This window comes from Lonchura striata, chromosome 14, assembly GCF_046129695.1.
Source record: "Lonchura striata isolate bLonStr1 chromosome 14, bLonStr1.mat, whole genome shotgun sequence".
NCBI classification, from domain to species: Eukaryota; Metazoa; Chordata; class Aves; order Passeriformes; family Estrildidae; genus Lonchura; species Lonchura striata.
In genome coordinates, this window is record NC_134616.1 from 8,792,315 (window position 1) to 8,812,740 (window position 20,426).

The 20,426-nt window shown below is 40.8% G+C and overlaps 1 protein-coding gene across 1 annotated transcript; it reads left to right on the top strand.

Moving 5' to 3' along the window:
- The first annotated feature begins 43 nt into the window (after positions 1-43).
- COMMD5 (COMM domain containing 5) lies at positions 44-15,942 on the top strand. Its single transcript, XM_021548382.2, has 7 exons — positions 44-188; positions 2,134-2,294; positions 3,371-3,399; positions 7,021-7,071; positions 11,050-11,145; positions 12,826-12,901; positions 15,412-15,942. The coding sequence occupies exons 1-7, from the start codon at positions 44-46 to the stop codon at positions 15,511-15,513; spliced, it is 660 nt and encodes a 219-aa protein (XP_021404057.2). The 3' UTR covers positions 15,514-15,942.
- Positions 15,943-20,426: the final 4,484 nt, after the last annotated feature.

The following is a 20,426-nucleotide window of genomic DNA, read 5'->3' on the forward strand; positions in this document are numbered from 1 at the left end:
CCCCTGCCGCGGGGAGGGCGCGCGGCGGGCGGGCGGCGCGGCCATGGCGGCCGGCGCGGCGCAGGGGCTCGGCGAGGGCGGCGGCGGCGGCCGCGGGTTCCTGGGCCCGCGGGTCCCGGCCGAGGTGGAGGCCATGGCCAGGGGCGTGCAGGACGTGGGCAAGGAGATCTTCCGGCGGCTCCTCAAAGGTAGGGCCCGTGCGGGGACGCGGAGGGTGCCCGGGCAGAGCCCGTGGGCTGGAGCCGCGCTCCCCGGGGAAGCCGTGGGTGCTCCCGGGAAGGCAAGGACAGCTCTTGGAGAGCTTCCAGAGGAGAGCCGGGAGTGTGCTGGGAGGCCACAGCGGGGGAGCCGTGCGGACGGAGGTCCCTCGGTCTGTTCGGCCCGGAGGGAGAGCTCAAAGCTGGCTACAGCTTCCTCAGGAGAGGCTGCGGAGAGACAGGCACTGACGGCCGCTGGTGACCAGTGACAGGACGCAGCGCAACGCTGTGTCGGGGCACCTCGGGTTAGCTACGAGGAAAAGAGCCTTTCCCTAGCAGGTGCTGGGCACTGGAACAGGAAAGTGGTGCAGGACAGATTTCAAGGGGTGTTGGGACTATTCTCTCAGGCACACGGTGGGATTCTTGGGTATCCTGTGCAGGGCTGAGTTGGACTCGGTGACCCTTCCGGGTCCATTACAACTCGGAATGTTCTGTGATGCTGTGACAGCTGGAGGGCTGCAGCTTCCTGGAGCACTTCCCATTGCGTTTCCCAACAGGAAGCTAGAGCTGAGCTTTAAATAAAATGAGGTGCTCGATTCGTTGTATTCTACAATTCTGTGAAATCTGTGGTAATGAGGAACAGAGTTCTGCTGCTGTGGATGGCCCCCAGTGTCAGCTGAGTGCTGTAAAAGTCATTCCTCTCTCATCCCTGTGTCCCAGAGCCAGCAGCCCAGTTATTGTCAGGTTGTGTGTGGCAGTCAGAGACCCGTGGGCACCTACAGAACATGCAGGAGACAATACAGCAACCACAAGGTGAAGGTGTCCTATTGAGGTTAAGGCTGTAGGATTGATTTCATTTTTGTCTGTGAGGCTTCTCCCTGTAGTGAGAATTTTCTCAAGGCACCTTTGACCATCAAAATCAAGAGTTACACAATGGAGTAAATTAGGGTATGTAAAATAATCATGGAATAATGGAAAAGTGATTAGTGGAGCAAAAACACAGCTTGCTGGAGGGTAGCTGTTGCCCAGCATGGTGTGACCCTGGCATGTTCTCTCAGCTAACATCTTGTCAGGGATTTCCTTTTGGATTTGAAGGACTCAAAACATCTGGTAGCTGGTTTGTCTCTAAATGTGTCGCTGCACAGTAACAGAAATGAGCAATGTATTCAGGGTTAATACTTGAAATAATAAAGCTGTGTATAGGCAGAGGCATTTGGGACAGAGGTAAGTACACATGTTGAACTATATTTGCTGTCTAGTGCAGGGACATAGAGACTGAAAAGCCTTTTCAGTGCCAGGAAGCCTGACTGTATGGGTTTAATTTTGGTGTAGGTTATCACCTGCTTTCAGTTGTGCAATAAATGCTTCCTACCATAGCAGGCAGGGGCAGACAGTCCTTCAAAACCAACTGCCTGGAGCCAGGGCAGTGACCCCAGTGCAGATCCCCCTGCAGTGGGTGGGCACAGCTTCCCTCCAGTTCTGCAGAGCTGGCACAAATCTCCCATCACTGTCTGCTCTTGCTGGCCCGTGACTCACGGTTTGCAGGGCTGGAGTTTTTCCTCTGAAGGTTTTGTAATCTTTGAAGGTGTGATGGATTTCAACACTGTTTATCGACATTGCTCTCGTGCTTGCACCAGGTTCATTTTTCGAGGCTGTTGTTGTTACTCTATTGCTAAACAAAGACTAATGTAAAAAATGAGGTGCAGTTTCATGTACCTGGTCAGTTCACGATGTAAAAACTGCATGTAACAGAGTCTGAAGGTTATCCAGCCAGTGTTATTGCAGGCTCTGATACACCGTCTCAATGATTGATTTAATTTTTGTCTATGAGGCTTCTCCCTGTGGTGAGAGTTTTCTCAATGCACCTTCGACCATCAAAGTCAGGAGCTACACAGTTGAGTAAATTAAGGATCTTGCTTTGCTTTCTTATTCACAGTCACTGTTAATGCATTGGAAGGAAAAGACTGCAGGGAATCTGTCAGGCTGATTGCAGAAAGTGCTAATCTCTCAGAAGAGCAACTTGCTTTCCTCATTTCTGGCATGTACACCCTCCTCCGAGAAGCACTGAGACTACCCTTATCAACTTTCAAACAAGAAGTAAGTTCTGGGAGTACTTGGAACCTTGATAAGGTAAAAGCTGCATCAGACTCAAGTCACCTTCTAAATCTCATTTGCCTGGGTGGGAAGCTGCACATAAAAATTATTCTCCAAGTTAAGGTTGTTGGAAGAAATTGTTAAAAATATGGAACTTATTATTTAATTTTTTGGGGAGATGTAGAGTGAGCTTTTTGAAAAAATATTTAAGCTTTAGGAAATATTTTCCTGTATTTGCTTCTGCTTCAGCATCTTGTTTACAATGCATGTTTGTTTTCAGTCATAAATTAAAACCACTAAAGAAATCATAGCAAAATGTTATTTCACAGGCGTCAACACTCACTCTAACTGGGTGTTCACACATACCACTCATTTTTGTCCATGCTTTTAATTTCTCATATTTGTTTGCCTCCTTTGTTCACATTTCTTCCGTAGAGGAAGGAAGATATTAAGGCCAGAACAATATAGTGGATATTGGAAGAAAGTGCAATTTCCACTTATGCTGTGGATGTTTGGTGTGAATATGTACACACCCACCATGTTCCCATCCCTATCCCTTCTTCATGGCTATTTTCTTAATTTTTCATGTTCTTTACTTTACAATTTTATTTTCTTGTTTTTATGTGAGTGAAGCACTTCAGGGTTTCCAGTACCTCTTGTTTAAGATACAGCTTCATATTTACCCAGCCATACTGGGAAAGCTCCCATATTACAGGAAATGTAGTGGAAGTATGCTTTTAATATTCAGACCTTATCTTCAAGTTACTGTAAAATGTATTTGAGAATGAGGGCATATAGTTACTCTAAAAGAAAAATGTTTCTGAATAGCCACATAAAAGAAGTGGCAGAGATATTGTTTTGAAAAATAAAGGCTTCCAAGATATTTAGGTGTTTAAATCACAGCTTCATTGAACACTTCTGAAAATTCTTTTCAAAATATTACCAGTCATTTCAAAACTACTGGCACTCAAGTCTAAAATTTTTGGGAAGAGATACCAAATAAGTAACCATTATTGTGTCAGTAGGTGAGAAAGGATCATTTAAGGCTGTATCAGGTAACATTTCATCTTTCTTTTCAGGTTTTTAAAGAAAATCTGAAGGAGCTCAGGTATGCCTGTTTACACCAGATCATTTAATGTTTGTTTTTTTTCATAGCTTTTATGTAACTGGTTCCCCAAATTAACTTTTTTGCACAATAAAGTTGGTATAAAAATTACCTGTCAATACCTCTTAATGCATCTATTGCCAAACATGACATAAAGCTAGAGGGAAAAAAACAAGACTTGATTTAGCACTGAGCATGAGCAGTTTTATGTCAGCTGCTGGGGAGAATGGTCTGATTTATTCTGTAATGTAGGTTATGCAAATCTGAGTGACCTTCTGTCTGCCATCCCCACCTTGCCATGCAATATTTTTTTAAGCGTTTGGTAAGACAGTGGAAGCATTTCAGAAGCTAAGAACTGCCTTACTTCTGTCCTTCTTTGAAAGGTCAATGATATAACGTTCATGAAACCCTACCACCATGTTCAGCTATGATTTCTTGTGCCCATTATCCAAGAAATCATTACCTTTGTTACAGCCTTCAACAAAATCTGTATCAGTCTTCCATGAGTATATCTGAAAGGATCATATCCTAAAAGCTAGAGATCAGATGCTAGTAGTATTTATAGGTTTTCCCTTATTTCTATATTCAGTAGCATGAGAAAATAACAGCAGTTGATGTTTTCCTCTGTAGTGAAACTTCTGCACCAAGGCTTAGCTATTTTAAAACACTATTTTCACACATTTCTTTAACATTCTGATTGCTACCTAGAAGAAATAGATGTTTCCGACTCTGTCGTTTTTCATCCTTATTTTCCATCAACCTGTACAATGGCTTTCTCTTCATAAGGAATTAAATTATAAGCATGATTTGCTTTATGAGCAACTTCAGGCAAACTAAAACTGCAGATGTAATTGGAGTGTAATCAATGAAAGGTGGCATTTGGGCCACAGTGAAAGGTGCCTTGCAAGTTGATACAGTTTTGTCTGTGGCTCATTGCTGGAGTTTGGCCTGCCTTTTGTCTTGAGAGCTCAAATGCAAGCTGCTGCCTCTGCCACATCATGGAGTTCACACCCAGGTTAAAGTAGGTCAGTAAGAAACTGATGTGTTGCTTTTGGCCCAATGGGAGCTGGTGTCTTTTGAGGTGTGCACAGATGGGCCAAATTTGATTATGGAATAATGAATACTGAAAGCTCCATGCCAAATTATTTGGGTCTGAGTGAATATTCCTCTTCTGAGCAGTGGAGAAAGTTGGTATAGGCTGGGTGTATCTAGAAATGCAGACGCCTAGGTCCCTGTCCTTTGGAGGTTTTTGTCACTTAATGGTTTATTCATACATTTTACTCAGACGCTTTTCAGTCTTGATGATCTTTTTTATACCTTTTATATCTTGATACATATTTTTATCTTACTGTTCTGGTTAATAGGGCTGATCTGCAGCAGAACTGCATTTGTGCTGCTTGCAGACTTGAGTGTTTTATGTGCTGCTAGTTGCTGCTATGGTCCTGTTATTCTCACAGTATTGAAACTCTTCCTAACTTCTATCTCTGACAGTCTTACTTCCTATAAATAGCTCTCTTCACCTTGTGGCTAAACTTTTAGAAGACTAAATAGCTTATTCTACTTTCAAGCTGTGATATTTAGAAATTTGGTAGCACCTTTAGCATCTTCAGTTCCTCTAGGAAACATTTCCTACGTTTCCCAATGGGCTTGGGCTTGGAGATTAAATACTTGCTTCTTTTCAAAGCACTTACTAATTACATGCAGACAGCCTGCTGCAGTGGCCATCCTGTGATCAAGTGCATGAAGGACAATGTCTAACATTGGTTGAAGAGCGATGTCTTGGCATTACTGGCATCCAGTGTTTGGGAAGGTATTTTGCCTTTTAAGGCAGAAAAAGGGCCTATAGCCTTCTTTTTTGTTCTGTCTTATTTTAAAAGGTTTTAACTCTGTGCCATGTAACCTTATGTTTTTCACTTATTGCATTCTGGTTGGTTGGGTTTTTTTTTTTTTTCAGTGAATCTGAAGCTTGAGTTAATTCTGCCCATATAATATCTTGTAATTCTCAATTTTCTGGTGAGGTACCTGATCTTGGCTTCTGGTTTTGATGAAGAGAGAGATTGGAATGCATGCCCAATTCTGATTAACTAGATCAGTATTATTAGTTTAAAAGAGCTGCAATTCCCTATTTCTTAGGGAATGGCTGAGCCAGTGGGAATAATATCACACTACATTATGGGTGTTTTTTTCCCCTCCCCTCACAGATTATTTAATATCTTTTTGACTCAGGTAAATGACATGGGATTGAGACATCTTCAAACATTTCTTGCCCTTTGAGTCCCTTCCTCAGAATGTTCCAATGACAAGTAATTGCAATCTGTAGTTCAGGCTGAACCATGCCATGTTTTGTCTTATCTGTGTTGTGTGTGACTGGTCTCTTGTGTGCTGCTTGAGCCAGGAACAGAATTTTCAGCAAGATCATGGACTGCACAGCATTGTAATCATATTACAGCCCCCTGTCTCCAGCTATTCCACTACATGGTCAGGATATCCAGTCAGTGTCAGGATGGGCTAAATGATGCACTTGCACAAAAGTATGTTTGCAGAAATAGTCTTGTCTCTTCTGAAAGACAAACGCTTGCAGCCAAAAAAGCACTGTTCCAATGCTTGCTAAAATGGATTTCTTTTTATCCAAGCACTATTTAAAATGTGGTTTAATCCCACTTCTTCCTTTCTGAATTCAAGCTGTAGTAACTGCTGTTTCATCATCCCACTGTGTGAGCTGATGAGTTGTTTTTTCTCTGGTCATTAGACACTGTAAGCTCTTTAGGACATATAACTTCCTTGTTTGCTTTGATTTTTCTTTGATACACTGCTGTGTGTCTCAAGCCACTGGTGAGTATTGTCTTTGGGCACTGATTCATGGTGAGTGCTGGATTTAACTGTGGCAGCAGCAGTAGTGACTTCTCCCACTTGTCCAACTTGCCTCTCTGTAGGAGGTTACTGTCCTTGTGGCAAAGGCAGCTGAATGGATAGTGTTTGCTCTGTGATCTTTGCAATTCACAGCCTGATCTATTGAACTGAAAATCAACAGTAGCTTGTTTGTAAGGCAACAGCAGTTTCAGAGGAATGGTGAAGGAGTGGAGGGCTGTAGGGTAGATGGAGTGTGTTAATCTCTTCAACCAGTCCCCATGTGTGCTCCTTTTGTAGGTAGCCTTGGCTACAAGGGCCTCTGTTGAATGTTGAGGGGGCAATTACTTCTGTCTTCATTACACTTGAGGTGAAAGTGAAATGAAACATGTAAGTTTGGGATTTTTGAAAGCATGCATTACTGGCCTGCCTTCTGCACTTGTCAGAGCCATCAGTAAAATTTTTCTTGACTTTACTGAGAGAAGTTAAGCAAATACTGGGTTCTTTTGAAATACGCTTGCCATAAAAGGTAAGATGGGAAGATGTAGCACAGATTTTAGGGCTCTTGATATACAAACATGGGCTGTGCTTTTGAGGGTCCTGACTGAATCAATACTGAAGTGCTTACATAACAGCTGGCAATTTTAAGCAATGGAAGATGGAAAAGGTTGACACATTTTTTGTGTTCTGTAATAGATTTAGAGTTTTTTCAGGTAAGGCCATATAACTGTGGTTATAAAAAATCCCTAACTGTTTTGTCTTGCTCTTCTCTTTCAGAATACCAGAAGATTTCATTGTGGATTTTTCCAGTGTAGTCTTTGGTAACAGGTTAGTGTCTTCATTGTGCAGACAGCAGGGCTGCACAGAGTTCTGCTGACACAAGTCCTTGGTATATTGAAGAAACAGCAATTTTTTCCAAATTAATGAGGAAAAGACTTGTTCCATTAGTTTGCTTCAGCACAGTATGATGTCCATCATGCATGGCAATACATGCATTAAGTAGCTTTCTTGCCAGTTTTCAGGTTTTCTGTGTTCATCAGTTTTTATAATGTTCTATAGACTGTGAGGTCAATCAATACCTACAGATGAAAAATGCAGTGCAGAATTACTCACTTTTGCCATCATTATCATTGCAAGTTATAGCAGAGGAGGCAGGCTACAGAAGCTCTCTACATGCTCTGATTCATGGCAGCTTTCTCAGATAGAATTTCTCAAGTCTTAATGTACAGGTCAGTTGGGAGTTCACACTGAGTGACCTGATGACAACACATACAAGATATCAAGTGCTCTGCCTACTGTAATTCACTTTTTAAGCAATATTCCTCAGTAATTCTAGAAGAAGTTCTAAACTGAGAGCTTTTTGAACAGCCTGTTTCTGTTGTCCATTCTTGGGATTCCCTTTTTCTAGAACTTTCTCTGCTCAACCATATTTAGCCTATTCTACATCTAGAAATTTAAAATCTTGAACATTTTGGATATGCAAACTTGTGCAGGGCGAGGAGTTGGACTCTGTTGATCATTGTGGGCCAACTTTCCTTCTTGAAACTTGAGATCATTCAGCACATGACATCACTAACCCAATGCTGCTCCAGATTCTCTACATGGAATCCCAATAATCATAGTTGTGGTTTTTCAGTTACCCTCAAGGGTCTGAGTGCTGCTACCAAAGCTAAAAATACTTTTTGTTTCTTTGATTAAGATCTTGGCTTGCAGATAAAGGTTCTTAGAGTAAAAATAAATTCAGTCATCTCATCTTTTCTTTGCTCTTCTGTTTGAATTATAGGTGTTAAGAATGCAAAATTCATGGTGCAAAGTGGAAATATTGCTTGCAGTATGGAAGGAGGATAAATTTAGATGTAATTTGAAGCACGCATGATTGTCTGTTTTCTACTGTGAAATCACGATGATGGAAAATTTAGCTTTTTCTCATTTTGAAAGCTGTGATTATCGAGTGTAATCTTGCTCCATGTTTTGAGACCAGAGAAGAACACCTCAGGTTTGATTTTAGACAGATCTGCGTCTACAATCTTAAATGTAACACTGAATCATACATATGCGTATTGAGTTGTAAATATATATGTTTGTGATGGTAAGAGGTGCATTAGCATGTGATCAAAAATTCAGTAATTCAGTATGAGCTTAGATAACCCAGAAAAAATCATTTTTAATACTTTTCCTGGCATCTTATCTTATTTTTGGAGTTCTTTTCACTAAACAACAGCTCTGAAGTATTTGGCGTTTGTATTTGTGTCCCCACAGTTCCATCAAGCTATGTAGACTGAAAGAAAAACTTGCCACATCAAGTAACTACATGAAATTAAAACTGTCTTTTAAAGGAAAGGACAACACTAACTTCACCCTCTCTGGATGTTTACAGCAAATGCACTGGATTTTCTTCTAATGCTGTAGCTTTAGTTTCTACCAGGAGGGCGCATTCTATGTGCTGTTTGTCAGCATTTGACATATACAAGTTTGTTCAGCCTTCCAATTCAGTGGCCTGCTAGGCATGTCTTGTTATGTGCATAGGGAACCATCCAGAACTTGTCTTTGGTTTTGATACTGGTAGATCAACTGCTGCTCCAAATCCTCTAATGTTTCATTTTCAAGTTGCATCCTTTAGCAGGTGATGTTCTTGTCACCAGGTGTATCATCCTTTCCATCAGGGATGGTCTCTAGGATGGTCTCTACCTGATCCATGGTCTTTTGCTTGTTCTGACTTCTGCCTTCTGCACAATGTGCTGACAGTATATTGCAGCTGCTGGCACAGAGTGTTTACAAAATATAATTACAGAATATAGGTTTTGGATGTACGATTCATTGAGTCTTTTCTGCTCCATTTTGCTATTCCTCTCAGAAATCAATGGTTTGATTAGCAGCCTGTGTAATTTCTGTCTGCATGTTGGCCGCCATTCACATTCTGTCATCTTTGCAGGATTCTTGCAGTTCCCCTTGTGGTCTTGTCCAAATTGGGAAGGTCCTGACAGAAGCTTAAACTAAGCTATAGGAGCTGTGACTCTTCCTGGGAGAATGGTACAGAAGTGCAGTCCTGACCAGAAATAAAGCTTCATGTTTGACCACAGAAATGCCATCTCTCAACAGTACTCAAAGCTTCCTCTCTGGGAGGTCACAATTTCTGATCTTTCCCACCACTGCTAAGTAGAGTACCTTTCTGTTTTTAAAACTCCCCCAGAGTGCTGGTGCTGCATGAATGGACCAACTTCCATTGATGGGAGTTAGTGTTTTAAGGAAACAGTAGCAGTGTGGCTATTTTTAGGGAGTCTCCAACTTAAGCAATACTCTGGCAGCAGCTCTCCACTGAGGGAAAGGCCTGTTCTTACTGTTTAATCCTGCTAATGACTGTTCTAGACTCCAGCTCCTCATGGCTGCACCCAGCTGTGGTGACCTACTTCCTATCCAGGAGTTGACAATGAGTAAGAACCAGCTGATCTACTTTTTTTGTTCATTCCTTTACCATGCTCTTAGGAATGTGTCTCACTTCTGACACCACCCAACCTCCCCTCACCAAAGAGATAAATTCTTTCTTATATCACTTTGCAAAATGCAGCACTCTTGGAGGATCTCAGCCTCTGAGTCCTGTGTACCTTATCAGATCATTAATCTTTCTGGGCAGTTTCTAACTTGCACACAAGAATCTCAGTAGTGATGTGAGGCTGCCATTCCTATAGTGCTTGATTTGTTCAGAGAGGATTCCTTTCTGATGCAAAGTCTGTAATTAGATTATGTCTAGCACCGTGGATAAAGGATGTAATGTTTCTTATCCTGCCCTTAGTGGAAGTACTGGAGTAGCCTTGAAATGTACCGAAAATAAATTCTAGGGACACGGAATGCTTAGAGGAAAAAAAAAAAGTGACACAAAGTCCAGAAGTCCACCTCCTGAATGGACCGGTACAGTGATCTCATTCTGAAATTATTTCTGCATATATATCTAAGAATGAATGGTTGTTATGTATTAGTATCAGATTTGCCATTTAGTTACCCAGATTTTAGGATGTAGGATGCTGTTAAAACTTTGAAAATTGTCAACCATCTGAAGTTTAATTGCTGTTAACTGTATTTCCACACAGAAATAAACTAGGGCTTGATCAGCCTGATTCTTCCTGCAATGTGAGTAACAAATTAAATGCTTGGCTTCTTACACATTAGACTAGGCAAAAATCTTGAAGGCTGAGCTGAGGTTGGCAGTGAACATTATGTAAGGAACTTAAAATTTGTAAATTATGTTGGATCAACAAGAACCACTGTGGGGTTTTTTAAGTATGCTTCAAAATACACTCAATACACTAATATTGGTAAGCAGCAATGTTTTAAAATAAAACACTAGATTATTTTTGATGAAGAAGAAGAGTGACCTTATGCAACTGTTTTGCCTAAGTCACCTGTCCTGTCTCTGCTTGCTTGTTCCTGTTGGATTTGCATGAAGGTAAGGATATGTTTGCAGTCCCTATCTGTGCTTCACAGTTGCATACAATTGAAATAATAGGTATGCCAGCCACCACAATTACTCTGAACTAAACTTTATAGTGGCATCAGTTTACTAGAATTATACAGTCACTTGGTCTCTTTTTTCAACATGCACCATAGTTAAGCATAGAAAAAGGAGATAATCTGAGCACAACGGCCTTAAATCCACAAAAACTCTGCTTATTTAGATCTCTTTAAATGAGGATAGATGTAGGAGAGAAACAAATTCTGGACAGGTTTGTACTGAGGAATCCTATTTTCTCTAGATTGTTTCTTCTTATATGGATTTACATTGCAGTCTCTTATTTCTGATTCTCTCTTCAGGCGTCCCACTTCCGAAGGCACAGCTCTGATACCAAGAAGTCGCCTACCAAGTATCCAGGACTTCAAGTGGAGAGTGGATGTAGCTATATCCACAAGGTATAAAAGAGAATCATACACATCCCTGGAATGAACTAAGATTAAACTGATTTCTTGTGCTGTTTAAACATTTTAATGGGGTAAAAATGTTCCTTGCTATTAGGGATTGGCAGGTAGCATTAAACAGTAAGATACAGGTGGAATTTTCTGAACAGTGTAGAAGTCAATTTATACACACTTTACTGCTGGTAACATTTCACTCAAAGGTTGAGTCTCTTATTTTAAAACTTAACAGAGCTGATACAAATCCACAAGTCCTGGTGATGATGGCATAAATTAGTCAGATTGAGCCTCAAGCAGCTAGGCAAGCTCTTAGTTTTACTGGAACAGGGTAGGGTATTCATCCGGTCAACTTCTCAAGCAGACCATAATTTTTTGTATATGTTAAATGAATTTCCATCTCTTGTACTCTGCTTCCACAAAGAGAAGTTTCAGCACCTTTACACTGCCATAGTTATGTAATTGGTCATTGAACTACCTCCTAGTTTCTTTCACAGCAGGAGTAAAAGCCTTTGGGATCATCCTGCCTGTGCCTGCAGTGAACAGCTTCTTACCATCTGCCACAACAGAGGCATGTGGGGGATGGCTCTTAGGCTAGACCCAGAAGGAAACAGAAACCTGTTGTCTGTGCTCTTTTGTCCCTGTCTAGTCGTAACCAAGACAGACCAAGCTAAAAGGAATTAGATGATCCAGTCTTTGTTAGTAGTGTCAGTTGTTAGCATGAGTGACCTCACGTTGCATGTTGAATACCTGCATCTGGGAGAGAATGCTGTCTCTTTGCTGCCAGAGAGGCCCATGGCTGATCAGGGATTGTCTTCCTGAAATCAAGAAAAAAAGTCTCCTAAGAGAAAATTGGAATGACCACAAACTACTAGTTCAGATGACTTTCTGATGAGCAGTGCTGTAAGCACCACATAGGTATCTCTCTCTAGAAGAAAAATCTATGCTGGTAAGAGAGCAAAATGTCCAGGTAAACATCCTCAGGCACAATGCTTCCAAGCTGAAAGCAAATCCTATTATTTGTTTTCCAAACAACACAGGAGCGATACATTACCAGTTTTGTTTTCCTTCCTTTTAATTTTGTTTTCAGTTAATCTTCCCCCTGGGATTTTTTGTTTATCATCCAGCAACAGCCTCTGCAGGGAGGTATGGGAGCTCTGGGCTGTAGTGCCTGTCGGTACCTGAGCAAGCTTTGGCAATGTCAGTTGTTGGAAGCTGCACAAGAATGACTCACTTCCCTTCTTTGGGTCATCAAATAAAATAACACACAAATTTAGGATGAAGCCTGGAAGAGGTTGATTCCCCAAATGAGGTGGCAGTTGAACGTATGAAGGGACGGAAATGATTAATGCAACATGGTAAACTGCATAAGAAAACTCTGCATTATTATTAGCAGTACTTGGTTAGCTCTTATCATAGTTCTACTAAACCAATTATGTGAAAATGAAAATGCTTCTAAACTTGCAGTTACTAAACTATTAACAAAATGTTAAGTCTCAATACTGAGGTAAATTGGACAAGACTGTAGTGTTCATGAGTTTCCAGCCAGACTCTGTGACTGAAATTACTCATGTTCTGTGTAAAGCCTACATGAACATCTAAAATTGTTGCTGTGCAATGCTGTAGTCATCATACTGCTGATTTCTACTGCTGTAATACTAATCATGTAAATAATTTCAGTTCACTGGCCCGTGCACTCCAGCCATCCATTCTGATGATGATGAAGCTTTCAGATGGGACAGCTCATCGCTTCGAAGTAAGTCTGATTGCCACAATAAACAGTAAGGAAACCACTTCTAGTTTCATTTAGAAAACTGTATTATGACTTAAAATACTAATGCTTTTGTAAACGTGATATGTTACCATTGGTTGGTCTGCTTTGGGATCCTTCATGTTCAATGTAGCCACATAAAATATTTAATGAAATACCAATCAAAATCATTTCATACCTTGTTCCTACACATGTTCTGCTGAACTGCAATTTATTAGAAGAATATTAGTTACTGGAAAGCACTGTTACATAGTATCTGGTTTGATTAAAAGTTATGGGGTTGTTATGACCTGTAACATTTAAACCTGATGGTGGCTCTTGAGGGCAGGAATATTGCTGGGGTAGTTTATATAATGTATGATACGCTTCTAAACCTTCTGCATTTGGCAGAGAATGGTAACATTCTTTTCTATGGCAGAGGTAGTTTTATTCTTTTCTTCAGAACTGTTGTGGCTGCTAGAAAATAAAAAAATCCTCTTTGCTTGTTACAGAGTTAGTCAGTGGCAATATTTATGACACTGTACCTAAAGGCTTGCCAGAAGATGGCATAAACTCTTCCATAATTTTAACCTTTGAAAAGGAATGTTATTTGTGCTATAAATAGCATGGTGTTGCGTACAGGAATTCAATGTACAGCAGGCATTATTACACTTGAAATCTGTACAGATTTTGGCTTCAGTTCCCTCATTAGTAGTAGTCTGGAAGAAGCACCAAAGCCCTATGGCCTGAAAGAGGTAGACTGATTTTACTGTTAAATTGTTTTGCAAGAAAAGCATCTGTTGAGAAGGGCATAAATTCTGTGCTACATTGCAAACTGTTGAAGGTGTCACTTCACAGGAGATCAAATTTACCCCTCTGGACAGTCTAGCTCAGAGCATCCCATACACTGTATTTGAGGACTTCCATGGAACTTAAATGATGCCATGGACTTCAGGTTAACCCTTTACAAAAGGATAAATTTCACTTGTGAGAATAAAATCTAGTTTATATCCTATTCCCACTTTATTGCCTGACATATCATGTCCAGTGTTGATCTTGGTGCCATTGTTTCTGACTGGTTTGGTTTGATTTTAGCATTTGTTTTTTGTGGTTTTTTCCTCAGTGTGAGTCTGTGGAAGACCTTTTGTTATGCTGCAGTGGAGATGTGTTTGTCCACCACACGCAGGAGTGCAGATATCTGATAACAAACAGTGGCTTTTCTTAGAATTAGCTCTTTGCTGTTGCTGCTGCTTGGATCTGAATGCCAAGGGTGTGATTTCAGACAGGATTTCTAGATCTGATGAGTTGTCTTCCCACAGTTAGCTTGTTGGAATAAACTTGTGTTTCGGTTTGAGGTACCATATGCAAGTAAATATAGTCCTCAGATCTTCAGTTTTCCTTTATTTGAACACATTCCTGCTAACTAACAGGGCTTGTGTAAGATGATAAGTCCAGAGAATAATTCTGTTGTGAACAGTTTTAAAATGTTTATAGCACACGGAGAAGTTACACACTTTGGTCCCCATTTGGTATTTAAATCACAGTGTGACTTCAGTCAGAAGTTTGGGGTTTTTTTAAAGCAGTGGGAATTGGAGCATTTTGAGTCTTGTATATATGTCAAAAGTGAAAAGGACATAGTGCCTTTTTATGCATTTCTGATGTATGTGGAAGATGCAAATCAGGTTTTGGATTCCTCTCATATAATTGGTATCTGTGCTGGAGTGGGCAGAAGGATGACAAGGGTCTCTGCCAAAAGAACTGCTGTCTTCAGTGCAGTCAAAGAGTTAATGAGGCAGTGCTGTGCAGACTGTGTGGGACCAGCCAGACTGCACTGGGCACTTGTGTGAGCATGTGTCTGTGCACTGCACTGGTGCCACCAGGCTGTGTCACCAGTCTGTGCCACAGTTGGTGTCTGCACTTGGCTGGGGGTCTCTGTCTTCATAGATAAGATTTCCAACCACTGGGCTTCTCAGGCTTGAAGTGGTAAAGGAGAGCCCATGAGTCTCCTGCACAGTTGAAAATGCTTTGTATGTTTAACCCTGTCTTTTGCCTTCCACATGTAGTGGAAGTGCCATTTGCTCTTAAGGTTGCTGCCAAGTGTCTTGCCTCGAGTCTTGATTCCTTTCTTTTGCAAGTTTGGACAAGCAGAATATCTTGGATTTGTTGCTTGAGAATTCTGTAGTCTCCACAACTTTCCAGAAGCCTTTCCTTCTTGTCCATGACTTTTATATCACCCAAGCAGCTCTCAGTTTACATCCTTGAGTATTTCCTTTCTCTCATCAGGCAGTACAGAAAATGTACAATCTAGGTGTTATTCCTGGGTTTTTTCCCATTCTCCTTTTTCATGTGGATTTAGTTGAATTACCTGAATTTTATTAACCTTTGTCTTAAGTCTGCAAAAATTAAGTCTTTTAAGAGAGGTTGGCCTTAGACTGCAGAATGTTCCATATCCATAGGTATGCCGTAGTCCAGTTCCTGAATGTCAATTGTTTTCTAACCTGAGCATTCTGTTTCAGGTTCCAGTTGCAAAGTTTCAGGAACTGAGATACAATGTTGCCCTTATACTGAAGGAAATGAATGATTTGGAGAAGAGAAGCATACTGAAGATCCAAGACTGAACACTTTTAAATTGGGAGTTTATGGAAGAGATCTGAAACCACCCCCAGCATGTTTGGTGAATGCAAAACAGGGGACCATCACCATTTTGCCTCTGTGAACTTCAATATGGCATTTATGATGTCTGCTGTAAATATTTTTTTTTTCAATTCAAGTATTAAAAGCACAAGTTCTTTTTGTAAGACTTAGGAAAAACAAAACATTTATCTATGAAAAAGTATAATGCTGTTTGTGAACAGCATTATACTTTTGCATGATTCATCAAAACTTTTTTAAAATAACTGTCTTAATAGAGGTAAGAGTCATTTATTTCTGATTATGATTCATAATTCTAATTTTTTTGAAAGTGTGCTACCGGAAGCCCTATCAATGTGTATGTATCATAAGAAAGCTCTGCAATATTTCAAATAAAAAATAAAATAACAAACCCACTCCTGCCTTCTAGAATGACAAATGTGATCTTGAGTTTTGCATAAAATTGTTACCTCGTTTCTTACTAAGTGACTACACTTTAACTATGGATAGTTAAAGGCTAATTTGGAAGAAAATCAAAAGTCTGTGGATCAAGGAAGAAGTATCATCTGGGCTTTCAGGACTAATTCCATGAAATTACAGCAGTGGAAAGGTGAAATCTATTTCTTTATCTGGTTAATCAGAATGGGCTAAATAGCCACAATCTCGTAACTGGAAATGCCAGCCTCTTGTTTCATGTGCTGCCTGTGTGTTTGATCCCATGAAATCAGCTGACATGACTAGGCAGAAACCTCTGGCCCTGCACTGGTGGTGAGCAGCAAGAGGCAGTGATCTTGTAACCCGCTACAGCTCATCAGTGGTGCAGGCCAGACCCCAGGATGAAGGGGCTGCCTACAATTGGGATGGAAGTCACAGGCAGGAGGATCTCCAAGCCCCCAGGCTGAGAAAGCAGTTAAGCACAGGCTGAAGTGTCCTGGATTGCTCAGGCAGTTAGTCTGGATGGGCACTGTAGGTTCCTCCCTTTGTACTGGAATAGTCTGTTCTAAGTTACTCCTTTGGTCTGTGAGTTTACCTTGCAAGGACTCCCTTAATGTGAAACATGTTTCAAGTCTCATTTGAATGCTGTGGGACCACATGTATGTCCCTAAGAGCTTTGCCAAAAAACGGATGAGTTCCTCACTCCTTGCCTGAATGAATTTTCCCCAGCAGCAAAAAAAGGGAGGCTGTGAGCAATTGCCCAAAGACAGCAGGCTGTGGCTCTAGAACTCAGGCTGTTTGTCAGAAGTCAGATGTACTTTAGAAAGCACATGCCACTGTTACTGTTAAGCATGGCTTGTTCCAGCTAATTGTAGGGTTTCTATCACAGTAATACCACCCATATTTGTTGTCACTTTCATGTTTTATGGTTGTAGAACTTGCCTTTATCTCCCTCACTCCCTGCAGAAAACTACTGAAATTAAAATTGTGGGTTAAGGAGGCCTTTTACACTCCCACAGATGTTTGTGTAGGAAAGGATGACTTGCCTTTGGATTTAAAAATCACAACAAGCATAGTAAGACTTATTTGTCATACTTCTAAAGAGGAGACTTTGACAGCAGTCCATACAAATCTAAAGATAGCTGAATAGCTGTGGTCCAGAAAGCTTTTAAAACCTGTGCAAGAATGTGTCCTGTAGTTTCAAATAAACCATCAGCAGGATTTCAAATTGTTCAGAAGCTTCCTGTTCCATTAGCTTTGTAGTGGACTCATCAATAACTCCCAGCTTTGATCCATACTGCATCTTAGTCTTTTAACTTCCGAGTGGATTGTAGACTGCGTTAACTCCTCTATGGAGCTTGTTTGTCTTCCTTGTATTTTACCAGGCTGTGAAACAAAACGTACATCCTTGTGTTCCTCGTTATGTTTCCCTTCTGGCTGCTTAAGTTTACTTTGTTTCAAACTGAAAATCTCAGCTGAGCCTAAGTGAAGTCATTTCAGACAAAGGGAATTCTGCGGCACGGAGGTAAAATGACCTGTTGCTCAAGGCATTCATTTGCAAAGTCATTTCTTACTGGTCAGAGCAGAGGAATCCATGAATACCTTCTAGACAGAATATATTCATTTGGTGGTTCTGTAACAACACTTGCTCATGTTCTCCAGAACTGGAAAGACTTCTTGACTGGATTTGTTATGTTCTCTGGACCACTTAGTCTTGAATTTGTCTTGCTACACATTAAGCAGCAGTTTACTGTAATTGGAGGGTTACTATGTATGCTGATGGGTGCTTGAAAACTTGGGGTGTTCGCTCCTCTGTACTTAAGAATTAATTTGGCCTTTCCTCCGAGAGAATAATAAAGCAGAAGTTGTCACCAAAATGGCTAGTGGGAGTGCATAGCAGATAGTTCCTCAGTTTTGCTAAAATGAGACTCTTCAAATTATTGTTAGGTTTTTCAGAATTCATAATGAATTACTTGTTAAAAATTTGTTCAATGCTGAAATATCTTCTTTCTTCCCAACTGAAATACCCTTGAATTTGGATTTCACTGAGTTTCTGGCTGTAGCCCTTTCATTCCAATGCAGAACAAAAGGAACCTTCAAAGAATCTGGGTATGTCTGAACAGAAATTACTTTATCCAAGTCACTCTAGGTTTGGTTACGCTTCAAGGACACATTGTGAATCCCCCTTTCAGTATCACACAGCGAGAGACACAGCCTGAGTGGGATGCTTGCTTTGTCGGTCCTGAGGTCTTGTCAAGCTGATCACCAGCCAGTCATCAATTAGGCAGGCAGGGGTTTGTGTGGGAAGGGCACTGGGGTTTTTCTTATTACACAGTTCATGGACCAGTAGGTAACAAGAACCTTTTGCAGGCTCTGTTGGTATTTTTCCTTGAGAAACAATACCCTGTGAAAGCACTGCTCTCTCTATTGGTGCCTTGCATTTATTTAAACTGGATGTATTTTTGTCTTAATTGTAGTGATTTTCTAACTATGGCATATGAACATAAACTTCTCTATTACACCTTTTCTTTAATTTGCTTTATAGAGGACAGAACATTATGTCCTTTCTTTCAAGATTAATTAATTTTAAACAGATTTAAAGTAGAACTTGGACTTGATAGTTTCTCAAAGTAAAACATGCATGTATGATAGCAAGGATGCTCAGTACATGAAGGAGTAGTCACCATAGGCAGAATGCAAAATAAGAGATAATGATAGTTGCCAAAAGTCATTCAGAGGTTCAGTGGCAAAATAACACAGAAGAACACACATGTTCTCCTCTTGTTCCCTATGCATATGTTAGTGCAGCTTCCTGACATAATGGTCAGGCTTCCTGCTTGGTGCTTTTTTTGAAATTGCCTCAACTGCACAGGCCATCAGTCAAAATCTGTTCTTGCTATGGACTATTACAGCATGTGCAGAGCTCATGGAAATAAAAAGCCATCTGCAGCTGTATTTGTGATGTGACTTTTCACATCCCTTCTTCCTCTAGGGAAGTTGTTCAGTCAGTGTGACTGGTGGTTTGGAATTTCACACTTGGGTTGGTTGTGTTTGAGAGGGGAGAGACACAGGTTTATTGGTGGCTTTTGTGGACTCAAAGCCTGATGCAGTTTATGGATTCAGAAGAAGGCTGAGGAATGTAGTCATGCTCTCATGCTGCCTGTTATGCCAGCCATTAACTGCTGGAGGAAGATCGGTATTGTGCTCATTGTCACTAAAAGGAAGAAATTAAACCTCCTTTTGCAGAAAAATCATACAAGGGAGATGTGCTTTTGCAGAGTGAGTCACCTCCTCACTTTAACTTCTTCTGTTTAAGTAAAGGATAAATCTGTTCTTGATCTCATGAACAATGCAGGTAGGCAGGAGGGTGCTTTTTTACCTTTCTTTTTTCCTTTTGCCTTCTAATGAAGTACACCTCATGACCTACTGCTGCTCCAAGTCCATGAATATATGCATGAATGTATGAAAACTCTATGCTTTCAGGATGTGTTATATAAAAACACCCCAGCATATCTAGATTATGTATGATCAATTCACACAGCTGTTTTTGCTAAAAAAGTCTCTGCAGAGCCAGGCCTGATGTCAGAATCAAATATTTAGTAGTTGTTTGACTTTTAGTGAACAGTAAATTAGTATCTTGACTTTAAAGTATTTTGCTGTTAGAGACTGTACGGCTCACTCTGTACCTGTCACACCCCACCGAGTACTAACATTTACCAAACACCACACATACCAGGAACCAGGAGAGGCAGAGCCAGCTGGTTTCTCCCCTGAAAAAGAGGGTCACAGAGTTGCTGCCTATGGGCCATCTGTCATAAGGTCAGGTCTGTGTTCTGAACCCTCCGAAGCACACAGCTCCCACCACGGGGAGTAGTTCATAAGCACAGCTGCTCTTTCCCCTTGAAATGTTTCAGCCATGTCCTGGTGGTAGGAGACAATTCCCAGAAGTGCATTTCCCAGTGCCTTTTTGAGACTCCTTTCAGTCCAGAGTGCTCAGACTGCCAGCCAGCTCTGCAGATTCTTTCATACATTGAGAATAGGAACTGTGGAAGCTCCTTGCAGAGCACAAATTGCTGATTGCATTTCCTATGATAAATCTATTCCCTTCCCTATCTTGAATTCATGTTCTGCTAGAAACCCTCTCTTTATACCAAGAGTTATCTCTTTAAGTGTCTGCTATGTAACTATGTAAATACTGGTGGCGTATCTCTGATAGAGATTGTCACTGCATTGCTACTGGTAACCAGTGGTTATGTCACTTTCCCTCGCTTGAATAGGCTTTGACTCATAGTGGTTTTCAGGACAATGGTTATAAAATAACACACTGAGGGGTTGCTGAGACTATAGTTTTGCAATAGAGACAACTGTCGACCTCAAGGCTACAAGAAAGCATTTTTCTTCTTTTTCTTAAGGGTTTTGTTCTTTAATAGCATGAGATTTTCTTGCACGGAAGTTTGGAAAACAA

What these genes read in the sequence shown, in the direction of transcription:
- COMMD5 (XM_021548382.2), top strand. Translation starts at nt 44, where the DNA reads ATGGCGGCCGGCGCGGCGCAGGGGCTCGGCGAGGGCGGCGGCGGCGGC. An exon ending in TATCAACTTTCAAACAAGAA is followed by an intron (nt 2,295 to 3,370) that starts GTAAGTTCTGGG and finishes CTTTCTTTTCAG; the next exon opens with GTTTTTAAAGAAAATCTGAA. An exon ending in GATGTAGCTATATCCACAAG is followed by an intron (nt 11,146 to 12,825) that starts GTATAAAAGAGA and finishes AAATAATTTCAG; the next exon opens with TTCACTGGCCCGTGCACTCC.